The 10,832-nt window shown below is 40.2% G+C and overlaps 1 protein-coding gene across 4 annotated transcripts in view; it reads left to right on the forward strand.

The window, feature by feature from the left end:
* LOC148673703 (protein unc-13 homolog B-like) overlaps window positions 1–10,832 on the forward strand; it is a 256,318-nt gene that overhangs the window by 117,823 nt on the left and 127,663 nt on the right. For 3 of the 4 annotated variants that reach the window (XM_088630487.1, XM_088630490.1, XM_088630489.1), the window contains 2 exons: window positions 994–1,029; window positions 6,190–6,412. In XM_088630487.1, coding sequence (XP_088486613.1) covers window positions 994–1,029; window positions 6,190–6,412 — 259 coding nt within the window. The remainder of the gene's footprint in view (window positions 1–993; window positions 1,030–6,189; window positions 6,413–10,832) is intronic. The other variant, XM_088630488.1, reaches the window with a different exon arrangement.

Raw genomic sequence — 10,832 nt, forward strand, 5'->3', positions numbered from 1 at the left:
CTTTCACTTTGCTCTTCTCTAGTCCTTGTAATGAGGACACTCCAGGCTCTGTAATACATGGTATTTTAAGCACAGTGCCACAGAGGACCTCTGCACACTGCTCATATGCAAGTGGGTGTGCTTTCTCCATCTGAATCACTTCACATACTGTACCCATGTTCCATATGCAGTACATCTTCATCTGTGTCAGGACAACTCCATTTGTATGCAGTCAGGAAGTGCTTTCTTCTGACCTGTAGTTAGCAGTAATTTGACATGGATGCTCTGAGCTGGGCAGAGTGGAGGGGCAGTCACAGAGAAACACAGGAACCTCCCCCCTCCACCTTCAGTTTTGATTAAAGTCGTGTTTAAATCGATTTAAAAAAATGTTCATTCATTGTTCCATGGTTCATATTTGGGTGAAGCAGCTGGACGTAGTAGAGTAGTTTATCGCCATATGTACACGTACATTGAAATTCTTAATCACGCTGATCTCTCGGGACATAGTGCAATAGACAAAACCACACAGTGTAGACAACAGGAACAATAAACATGTTGTGGGAAAATAAATAAATGTGTAGTAGTGACACCAAAAAAAAAAGAAGTGTGTAGTGCAGATGTGTTGTGTATTAAGGCCCTGCAGTCAGCTGTTGAGGATGTGTTCTGCAGTGGAATAGAAGCTGTTCTTGTGTCTAGCGGTCCTCGCTTTAACAGTGAGGGGGAAGTGATGCATTGCTTTTTTTCTCATTGCTGCTTAACATACAATTTCAGCACAATCTTTGAAAAGTGTCTTAATTCTTGTGTTTAAAATTTATGCATGTGTGAATGCCTTTTGTGTATTGTATATTGAAACTTGACTTTTGATCTTCGAAGTGCTAAAATGACATTCTGACTTCCAGAATATATTTCTTAATTCAATTATCTGAAAGGAATATATTCTAAGATCTTTGTATTTTTTGCCCCTTGTTTGTTTCTATTTTTATTTTTTTTTGTTAACATTTGCATCCAAACCAGGCAATTGGAGTTATTTCGGATGGGGAGAGCAGCAGAGTATGTAACTCTTCTTCTTTCTTTCTGCAAGTGCCCTGGCAGCTCCTAAAGTACCTCTGCATGCTCCAATCTGATAAAAGTACCTCAATCACTGAGGATATTCATGCATAGAGGGGTCTTTTCTGCTTATCTCTCGCTCATCTTTTAACTTCATCCTCATCTTTCTCCTGAGTTCAAGATCATTTTCATTCTTCTGTAAGAAAAATAATTATTCTTAAAGCTAAGGTTGTTTTCTTTGAAGACACCAGCTGCTTTTATTGATTTCAGAGAGAGTTCTAATAGTGATTTTTTAAACTAATGAACCATATTTCTCTGCTTATTGTACATTCATCTAAAGAGACACACAATACCAGCTTAACTTGTTTTGTCTCTTTTTCCATCCGATGTTCTGTTATCTATTTATGTCCTCTTTCTTTGGGATTAGCTATTTGGCAGTATTGAATATTGTAAATTGCAACACTTAAAAAAAGCATGCATGTTGAACCCATCTGCCATAAAAGTAGAGAAATATCAAGAAAGGTACCTTTTGTACAGTAATTTAAAGTAGTTTAATCTTATGAACAAACTTGAGACAACTAAATAGGTGACCAATTACTTTGGATGGAAACTGATGTCACCAACAGTCACTAAGAAAGAATTTCTTAGTGAGCAAGAATGAAAAACTAAATTGTCCAGGAGTGACCTGTTAATAGAATGATTTGAGTGAAAGACCCACATTCATTAACTTCGGGTGACTCCCAGGCATATTCTTCAGTGAAATTGGTGAGGGCTTAGTGTTTAAAATTCATGCCTGAGGCTCTAGCCCAGCTCCCAAAACATTACCATCATAAAGGAACAGGCCTTGGAGTCTGAACATCACTTTACCTTAAATAGAACAAGGAAATCTTAGGACATGTATTCTAGTCTTATTTTCTAAAAGTTTAGAAAATGGGATGTGGTATTTAGAATAACAGCATAAATCACTTCTCAATGTCCCCCCCCACACACACACTCTATACTTCACTGTTTCTCTAGTCTGTGTTTGCTTTCATTTCCTATGCAAACGTCCTAAACTTGGACCAAATTCACACTTTTGACCATTCCTTCAGGTATTATCTGCCAAATAAAATCTCTCCGGTGCCTCACAGCTGCTGACTAATTACCCGTGTGGATAGGCTTCTATAGCTTCTAACAGGAAGAGCTCTTTCTTAATTGGACAGCTGTCATTGGAATTCATCTCAATACAGTCCAGTACATGCTTTAATATTTGTGTGTTGACCATTGGTCTCTGTTTGTGGGTGAAAACAACGTATAAAAACAAGCCTGCATGTCAGACGAGCATACTTTTAAGCCAAAGAAATAATTAAGGCAGTGATTGCAACATCTAAACATCATTTAGTGAGGGTTAAGGACATTAAGTTAAACTGGCCACAAAATGTTATGTCCTGTCTTTTCTCATTTCATTTTTGTTGAGCTCCTCCTCATGCTCTTTTGTTTGTTTGTGAAGGCCCCTGAGGGCTGTATGCATGAATATTGTAACTATTTACCAAGGTGAGCATGCGTGTCCCCCTTCTCCCAGCCAGCCCTAACCTCTGTGACCCAGTGCCCCTGAGAGCATCTACACAGAGAGGAAATCACAAGGGGCACTGCCTTTCCTTGTTACAGTTCAGAGGCTGGAAGACCACAAAATTGTCTGTATGCATTTGCGTGAATGTGGGTGTGTGTGACATACAGTACAGTGCAGCATGCACCATGACCAAAAAATAAATTTGCTCTTGCTTTTTCATGCATTTTTCTTCTCCCCCCCCTTTTAATTCCTCTGGATAAATTGCCTGATAAATGTCTTAATCATAAAGCATTGGGAAAGAATTTTAGAGATCTTCTTTAATCCCTCAGAAGTGGCATTCCTTTTACAAACATACAGTAGCAGAAAAGATACTGTGACTATGCTTTTCATGTGACTCAGTTAATAGCTTCCTTCACTGTGAAATCTAAGCACAGTTACTACTGTTCACTTCATTCTAGGAGACCTCATTTACAGAATGCTGTTATTTGTAAAATAAGAGTTATTTAGAAACATAATTTGTCAGTTAATTATAATGTCGGCTTATTAAATTGATATTAAGCATGGTACAGTATTTACAACAGGACTGTGGTGAATGTACATAATAATTATTGAAAAATTAGGCATTGTTGGCAAAGAAAGTATTTGGGTAAATGTGCAGAAAAATGTATGAAAATGAAGAGATCTACTGCAAATTATTTTCTTGCTACTGTGTATTGATATTGTACAGTAGTGCAATGTTTGTGAGGTATTTAAAGTGGGAATTCAATGAGTCAAGATGTGTTTGTGAACTTGTTAGTGTGTGACAGTGTGTAGAAATCCAATTTCTTGCAAAAAAGCAAGTTTTTGCTTTACCTTTTGACTTAACACTAGTATTCTATTTTATATGCACTCTGGATTCTGGAATTTCTGCTTTTTCCCCAACTTGTATTAGTGCTATAAGTCCTGTAATTCATAGGGAGAACACTCCCACTTGTTCAAACCATTTGTCCTCTGGACATGCTGAAAGCTCCACAGTGCCATACAGGAGACTTAACACTGACTGGAGGACAGCTGTAATGTCCACTGATGTCACTGTAAGCCTGCAAAAGTCCAGCAGGTCACCAGAGTCACTGTGTTGTGTGCAGTGGTGACTTGTAAAGTGAAGCACAGAATAATATAAAGTGAGCTTTGAATTCCCTTTAAGCCCTTTCTATAGATTAAATGGAGTGAATGGAGTCTCTGCTTGTTCCCACAAAATGCTCCAATCTGTGCAGGTACAGTACTATTTCAGTGGCAGTAGGAATTCAGTCTTTTTTCCCACAAAAGTGTCCCCTGCGCCTACTAATGAGTAAGATACCGCCCGGAAACCACAATCAAAGAAATAAGCTTGTAAACCTGCAGCATTGCGTTGTCCGATTCAGACCTTTCAGGCACTTTCCCTCCTCAGTCATCATTGGGTCTGAAGCAAAGGGTGGACTGAGAAAAAGAAAGAGGCAGGGAACCTTGTGATTGACGGATTGTCAGCCGTGTTCGAATGTGACGGAGAAGAGTAATTTGAATTCCCTTTGCCGAGTGGCTTGGTGGTTGTTGGGAGGTCTGGGAATCCCTGGCCAGCTCAAGCCCACCCAGTACTTCGGCCATTTTTGTTCCAGAGCACAGGAAGGCCTGGTCAGTCTTCTGAACTTTTATTTTAAGAGCATAAACCTGTAAAACGTTTGGAAGCTCAGTGCTTGCAGCGGAGTTGTTTTCACTTTTGGTTTTCAGGAATGTTTCTGCATGGAAAAAGGGTTTCCACCTTTATGCACCTGCAATGCTTAATAGGAGACTTATCTAAAATACCAAAGAGTTTTAAAAAACTCTCAAACTATTTTTTTTCAATTGGTTATTTGTTAACTTAAATTTTGAACTGACTGAGGTAAGAGATGGAGTTAAAGTGGACTATAGGTGTGTTCTACTTGAATTATATAATGATATAGAATCTTTTCTTTTGGAGAAGCAGTGAGTGTGTGTGAAGTATGTGTGTAGGATTGGAATTGTGGTCAATATATGACGTTAGTCTTCTGGTCTGATATTTTTGACAAAACCAAATTATGAAATCCTGATAATTTAATACAGTTTTCTGGGGGCCTTATTGGCAATGCTATTATTTACCTGGGTATGTTTTTTTAAATTTGAACCACAACCATAATGCTCATGCTACAGTACCTTTAACTCTATCCCAAGCCATAGAACTAACCACATATTTTGCTGAAAATGCACTCAGGTACATACTAGTGTTTGCTGAGCTGATAACTACAACATGACCTTTATTCGTCATGTTGGTTTTTGTGTCTCTGGTAGCGCTACTGTTGAGACTGCACTTCTGGAACGGAAATGGTGCTAATTCATAACTCACTAGTGCAAAGATTTCACTTTTGAAAAGAATTTGTGATTAATCATGACAAAGAACAGACTAAAAGATGAGTCTGATTCCATGCAAAATTGATTTCTTTGTGCTAAAAACCACCTGTTGTAGAAGAAAGCCCCTTATCTTTGTTAAGTGTGCCAGTGTTTAATACCCACTGTTAGAACACTGGTGTTTCTAAGAGAAAACATTGGTCAAGAGTCAGAGGCAAGGCTTTAGAATTGGACTTTTAAAAAGCTTCTCTTATTGGTTTTCCTGCTACGAACTGTAATAAAACATTTCAGCCTGTTCCAAGCTCCTTGTACCTTAAATAAAAAAGAGAAATTAAAATTACCTCGATCCCCCTACTGTTGCCTTTCCTGGTATTAACAAGGGGCATTAGGTTTAGCTTGTAAACCAACGTTGGCCATTATGTGGATTTTTTACATTATAACTAAAAGGGGTTTTGAATCAGACTCCTCAGGGTAAGTATTTTCATACTAAAGCATGGCCTCTTCAGTCCCACACATATCAGTACAATACCGTAACTTCCATCCCCAAACTGGAATCTCACAACCCTAATGCACGTGTAAGACTAATTGACTTGTGAATCCATATGAAACCCAGTGATGTTCTGACATTCCTTGGTAAATAATTTCTGAATTAATTACATTTTAAGTTTCATCAATTGCACCCTTAGACACATTTTTGTAATTATTAAAATGCTGTATGGATTTTGCCTGAAATCTTATTATCCACTGTATTACTACAGTATGTAGTAATTGTAGTTTTTTTAAAAGACGCAAAGCCACAGTTTATATTTCCAGAACCATGAAAAAGAAAACACTATAAACTTTTAAAAAATATTGATAAAGCCTTTATCCTTCTTTTTTCCAGTTGTTTTAGCGATCTATGCGTTGAACCCATTGCTCTGCAGGAGATATTTTTCTGTCTCATCTGCTTTTTTAGAAAAAATCTTTTACGGCCGCCTGCTCTGTTGCTGAATCCTTACTGAAAAATAATCTCACGGATGAATAATTCTTAATCGGCTGACTAAATGCAGGCAAAATCTTGCAGTTTCCTTTTTAGCGAGGCTTTTCAGAGTTCGGGTGGAGGAGGGGGGCGATGGCGGCGTTGTGTGAGGATGTGGGGAGTGAATGCGCGCACCGCGTGTGTGAAACAACGAGAGGTGGAGAAGGGCGTGTGCCCAGCTGTGTTTCGGAACTACTCTTTCCCCCTCCCCCACCGGCAGCCCTCGAAGACCACGACAGTGCGGTGGATGACCGGGACAGCGATTACCGCAGCGAGACCAGCAACAGCATCCCCCCTCAGTACCACACCACGGCCCAGCCCAACTCCTCCCTGCACCAGTACCCGGTGCCGCCCCGGCTGCAGCACCAGGCCGACTCCCGCGAGTCCTGCGCCGACTCCATGCAGAGCTACGACTTGGACTACCGCGAGCGACAGGGCGCCAGGTACCCGAAGCACTGCCGCACGGACCTCTTTCCTTCAGTCCCCGGAGGGCCTTATCCAGCAGCCTTTTCCTCCATTCAGTTGGTCAGCTTAAGTGAAGATTTTCCAGTGCGTTAATGCTTATGTGTAATCAGTAATGTCTGCTCCCTGAAATGAGGTACAGCCAGAATCCCATGCCCTTGTTTTCTTGAAGGCATGGATGTCAGCGACGGTATTCTATGCCTAATAAGCATCTGAGATTACAAGGATAGAAATAAGGCCTCATGTGCCATCGTAGCACAACCCCACTAAACTTAAACTACCATACATTTTTCAGATTTCAGATGTTTTTTCAGCTTCAGTAAAATGTAGGATTTCCATTTACATGCAGCTGTGCCTTCTTGTTCATCTCCCGTTTTTTTTTCTTTGATGTTTAGTTGAGCCATTCACCGAGCTTGGCTTACCATTTCCTTGGGATTGTTGAAGGTTAAAACATATCCGAAAGAAAGATGAGAAGGGGGAATAACTTCCTAAAGATGAGCAACGTTGTGATTAAGTTCCGTTATTTTTTTTTCGTAGAAGCGTAACAAAAGACAGTGTCCCGAGTTTAAAACATAACAAATGTTACAAACAAGAGGAGGCTATTTGGCCCATCTATCCCATTTGACAGTGGATAGGTGCTTTACTGTGCAGTGAGAAGAACATGCAGTTGGCAGAACTCAATTGAAGGCACTGCCTTTTCAAGGTCTTAATCTAACCATGAGCTAGGTCCACATACTTCGTCTCTTCACACGACAATGTGGATGTCCGGAACCAGAAGGCTTATGAAGGTTGTTTTGCACAGCATGTCTGAATAGAGAGTGGCTATACCGAACCTGTGACATGAGCTGATGTGTTGAGGGAGCAAGACTGCTAGTGTAAGACAGCATTATGTGTGAGTGCATGTTCTCAGTGCAGAAAGATATGACTAAAAGCCCCAGTTTCCGTGATGCTGAATCACTGTACACAGTACTGCATACAGTACATAGCACTGTGTAGGTAAGGGAAGAGTGAAAGGTGGGGATTCTGGAGGATGTAGAAAGGGGCAATTTCTATTTGAATCTTCATGTCTTAACCTTTAATGATAAGAATTGAGGCCTACCAACAATTAAATTAAATCAGCTGCCATTTCTACTTGAACAGAAGATGGGTGGTAATCGAAATTACTGTCATTTTATGAGTTTGTCTTCACTTTAATCATTTTTTTTCTCTGATAAGTTTGTGATATACTGTAGCTGTTGAACTGTGGAATTTCGATCAACACTGAACTCTATAGTTCCTGCTGTTAATATTTGTATTCTGTCAAAAAATCTTAATTACTTTTGTTTTGTAGTTCAGGGATTGGGGATCAGTTCATGTTAGTCTGGAAAAAATGTTTTTTTTTAAAGACATCAGTTCTAATCAGTTTTAAACACATATGTGATATTTGTATCTACAGCTGCAAAAACATAGATTCCATTTGGTGAGACTGCTAGGGAGCATCTTTCTGCCAGCTTATTGTATAGCCAAGCTCTGAACAGTTTAATGCAGGGGATTTCTCTGTCTGGGAGCCAAGAACCAAGAAAATAAACTGGATTTGCTCTATTACGCAAGTGTGTTATACGAGCACTTAAGGGAAGCTAATGAACTGTTACAGAGCTCAATCTGTTTAGACAGATAGGGTGCAGATCTGTTTCTAATGAAGGAAGAAATGTTGCATTTCATTGGGAAAGGATGCTAGGTTTTGAATCTGAGTGCATACAGTATGTGTGGTATAATTGGGTAATTTCCTAAATGTGTAATTAGGAGCCTCACTTTTCAATTCTGTTTCAGCAGTCAGAGTGTAGTGTGACACAAAGTTTGGAAGCCCCAAATATTATATATATAATATTAATTACACAACCAGGTAATCTACTGTATAAATGGAAAATATTCAAGACTGTACCCAGAACCCCAGCTTAGCATCTAAGGATCTGCAGGCTTCTCCTGCTGCAGCTAATGTCAGGGTTTATGGCTCAACCATCAAGAAAAGACTGAAGAGGAATGGTTGTCATAGGTGGATAGCCAGGAAGAAACCATTGCTCTACAAAACGAACTCTGATGCCCTTCTCAAATGTGCAAAAGCGCAGCTACAGCAGGTGTTCCACAGAGTAATGGAAGAATGTTCTCAGAACAAAAAGGTTAAGAATGTAACTTTTTGTCAATAATGAAATATGTGTTGGGTGGTGAACACCTAAAATTCCAGAACGTCACCCAGACAGTCTAGCATGGTGGTGGGAAAATAATGGTTTAGGGCTGCTTTGCTTGCTCAGGACCCAAATGGTTTGCTGTAATTAAAGAAACTATGGATCTAGCGTTTTATCCTCAAATTCTGGAATGCAAATGTCAGGCCATCCATTCATCAGCACAAGCTATACCGATAGTGATTCATACAGCATGACAGTGATCATAAATAAGTTCAAGTACTGTGAGCAGCTGCATCAGCATGCGTAGGCTGGAAAGGAACAGGTTAAGGTTTATTACATGCTGTAAGAAAAACAAGAGACATAACATTTTGGCTGTGGAACCTTCTTTAGGTATAAGGGAAAGAGGGGATCAGCTGTAAGGATTAAAGATCTCTCCAAAGTCATAGTTTTCCATTTCACCTCTAATGGCTATGATCATACTGATTTCTCCATCTACCTCCTCTCAGAGGGGTTTCAGAACTGCTCTTACAGAAAGACATCTGAAACCAAAATTATCCTGAAACTAGGACCTTGTCCCTTCCCTTAACGACAGACTTGTCTCCTTCTAATCCTCTCTGTTCATTTGCAGGTTTTGACTTCACACCTCTCTTCCAGTTCTCCTAGAGTGTTGATACTCCTTCAACTCCTGCTCCCGTCCTCCTCTCAACTACCCTGTCTTGTGTTCTCCCATCCTTTATGAACTGCCAGTTTCCCTCTTTCTCTCACACCTGAAGAAGGCTCCGCAGCCGAAAGTCTCTTTTCTTCTCCTTTCAGCCTGGAATAAACTTTTACCTTTACCCGGGTTCCACGATCATAAATATACAAGCCTGTCTGCAACAGAACAGCTGAAAAGAAATTTCTCATTTTGGATTAGTCAAGTGAAAGTCCGTATCTCAACCCATGAAATGGAATAGCAGTACCTGAAGCAAGCTGTTCATGCACGGAAACCCTCAAATGTCATAAATGTGAAGCAGTTATTGAATCCAAGGGTTAACATGTAATAATCCGATGCCGTAGCTGGGACTAGAAGCTTATCTACTGAATGACGTGTAGAGTGAACCCATGTACTGGCCGAATGGCACATTGGACAGGTAAACCTGCAGGCAGCGCGCACACAGCGAACTGTGTAGGTAGTGCGCACACAGGGAACTGCATAACAGCTATACTTTGCACTCAGTTGGCATGGTGCTGTAGCAGGCTACGAAACCAAGAAGTAAGTAGTCCAAGTTTGTGTCCTACTCAGGTGGGGATCAAATCTAGTGAATCACAAAGCAAAAGCACAGAGAAGGTATCTTGAGGGTGGTCGGGGTCAGCGAAGAGCGCGTCATATCTGGAAACATGTAGTAGCACAGCACAATGTCCAGCAGACAAGGCAAGCGGGGTCCAGGCCGAGATGAACACCATAGAGATGTCAAGCCAAAGGGTGATCTGGGAATGAGCCGTAAGCAAGAAGTCAGGATTCCAACTAAGCTCGGCAGTGAAAGCAAGGGAGAGACTCAAAGGAGTAGATCTGGATGGGCTCAGAAACAAAACTCTTAAGACACAGCCCCAAACTCGGTCTGATCCAAATTTTTAGTTTTTGTACCACCTGAAAAAGGGCGTTGTCGTAAATCGTCTCTGGGTGGTCCAGGTCTCCTGTCAATTGGCATCCTTGGCAATCAGCTCTGAGAGACAGCTTGGAAAAGATGTAACCTGCTGCTGCTAGCTCGCCCCACCACGTTTCGGTGATGGTGAGCATGGCAGTACGTTCTTATACCCACAAGGGTATTTACTGTTAGATCACTTAAATAATCCAAATATATGTGTTTTATGTCGTATGTTTACTCAGGTTATCTTAATATTTTATTAAGACATTTAATGGAGATCTGTTTATATTTTTAGAATATACAAAAACATGGACCAACGTAGGGGGTTCATTAACTTTTTTTGTTGGTTGGGGCTCTGTACACTTTCTGGATTAGCATTAAACTGTTTGATTCTTGATTTGGAGAGTTTCAGATATTTTTTAAATACTGATTTTTGGGGAGTATAGCTGTTATAAAAGGAACATTTCAATGTTGTGAATCTGTTTCATTGCAAGTTCAGGCTGCTCGTGTCTCTTTTTGAAATTGACCAGTTTTTGTTTGCAGTGAAAAAAAACAACAAATAAGGATGAGTTTATTGAACATGCATGTTGAGATACATCTAAAAGAGTAAAACA

Source organism: Lepisosteus platostomus, chromosome 4 (genome assembly GCF_059453375.1).
Source record: "Lepisosteus platostomus isolate fLepPlt1 chromosome 4, fLepPlt1.hap1, whole genome shotgun sequence".
Taxonomy (NCBI): Eukaryota; Metazoa; Chordata; class Actinopteri; order Semionotiformes; family Lepisosteidae; genus Lepisosteus; species Lepisosteus platostomus.